This window comes from Erythranthe guttata, chromosome 14, assembly GCF_056151865.1.
Source record: "Erythranthe guttata isolate IM_541 chromosome 14, IM_541, whole genome shotgun sequence".
NCBI classification, from domain to species: domain Eukaryota; kingdom Viridiplantae; phylum Streptophyta; class Magnoliopsida; order Lamiales; family Phrymaceae; genus Erythranthe; species Erythranthe guttata.
Window position 1 is genome coordinate 18,955,170 of NC_142546.1, and position 1,712 is coordinate 18,956,881.

Consider the following 1,712-nt stretch of genomic DNA (forward strand, 5'->3'; position numbering starts at 1 on the left):
AAATACTGAATGCAGTTGGTCGAAAATTGGATATAAGGGCACATTAGTACTTTTGCCTCTCCAGGGGTTTATCTCAAAGGAAGAAGTTTAGGGGTGGACCTATCCCTATATGTTTTCCATATTAAGGGTGTATATCAAACGGACCCAAATAAAATTTACCCCACAACTATTTTTTTCCGATATCTAGTTTTTCAAACAACTACTTTTTCCCCGCTAAAGGTCATTTTTTGGAACGATGAAATTGAACTAAAATAGAACCTCATGGATGAATTTAAAGTTGAGTACAAACCTCATGTATGATTTTGAATTTTACCCGTTTCTCATATTGAATTTGTTAGGATATTGCAACTCACGTTTCGGGGGGTGTTCAGCCATTTACACGACAGTTTGAACGAGTAATCTCGCCGCCTCGCCATGATCTTGTGTTGGAAAGCGTGGGAAGTCCGTAAGAGGGAGATGCATGGGAAGGTGAGTATTACTAATCCGGAGACCTTGGGGTGGTGCAGCGTGTTTCTTCGTGCTTTTGATGATGCCCAGCTGCGCCCTGGGTTACCGTCAAAGGCTCCAAACATACAAGAGTGGGAACCCCCTCCATTCGGTGTCTTGAAAATTAACATGGATGCATTGTTGCCGCTGAGTCGAGACTTTTTACGTACATCACTTGTGGTGAGAAATGATAAGGCCGAATGTGCGTGGTGGCAAGTTAGGAAGTTCGCCGAAAGAGTCAAACCTGTGGAAGGCAAAGCTTATGCGATTCTACATGCGCTACAACTGGCGCGAACTAAGGGTTGGACGCATATTTGGATTCAAGGAGATTGCCAACAACTTATTAATATTCTCCAAGCCAATGAATCCTCCTCTCATTCATTTGGAGCGATTATCGAAGAATGCTATTTTTATTCTCGTTTATTTTCTTCTTGTTCCCTTTCATTTATTAGACGGCAAGGTAATAGCCTGGCGCACTTAGGGATAGCCATGGGGTGGGTACGGGGCGGGTATCACAATCCCCGCACCCGTCCCGTTTAGAAAATCAAGCAACCCGCACCCGCCCCATTTTGCACTCGCGGGTACCCGCCCCGTTTGACGACCCGTTATTTTTCCTCTTCCATTTCAACTTTTCATTCTTATTTTGATTATATAAATCAATTCTAGTTATGTTCCTTAAAAAAAACATAGCCTCTTTTTTTTTCCAATGCAAATATATATATATATATATATATATATATATATATATATATATATATATATATATATATATATATATATATATATATATATACCTGCTAATTACTAAATATAAATGCAAATTAACGATCATTTTATAAAATAACATATTACATCATAAATTAAAAGCAAGTATTATTGTCTTTGAACAAGTCACCCGGTCATCTATGTTCGACAATAGTTAATACAAAATAAATAGAGAGAAAATAAATAGAAAGGTAATACATATAAGAGTATTATATGTAAATAAAAAATACGGGTACGGGGGGATTTTAGTACACCTATACCCGCCCCTTATCTGTTGCGGGTATAAATTGTAAAACGGGCCTGCCCCAATTCTTAACGGTGCGGGTATTACCTGTCTAAAACGGGACGGGTGGGGCGTGGGGCGGGTACCCGCCGGGTCGGGTAATATTGCCATCCCTAAGCGCACTCTCTCGCTTTTCTTTCTCTTGAAGACTTTCTGGAGAGTTCTTCACCTCATGTAG

General features: G+C 39.8%; 1 protein-coding gene across 1 annotated transcript; it reads left to right on the forward strand.

Moving 5' to 3' along the window:
- The first annotated feature begins 456 nt into the window (after positions 1–456).
- LOC148765368 (uncharacterized) lies at positions 457–1,026 on the forward strand. Its single transcript, XM_088812770.1, has one exon. It carries the CDS (start codon positions 457–459, stop codon positions 1,024–1,026), a length of 570 nt encoding a protein of 189 aa, XP_088668896.1.
- Positions 1,027–1,712: the final 686 nt, after the last annotated feature.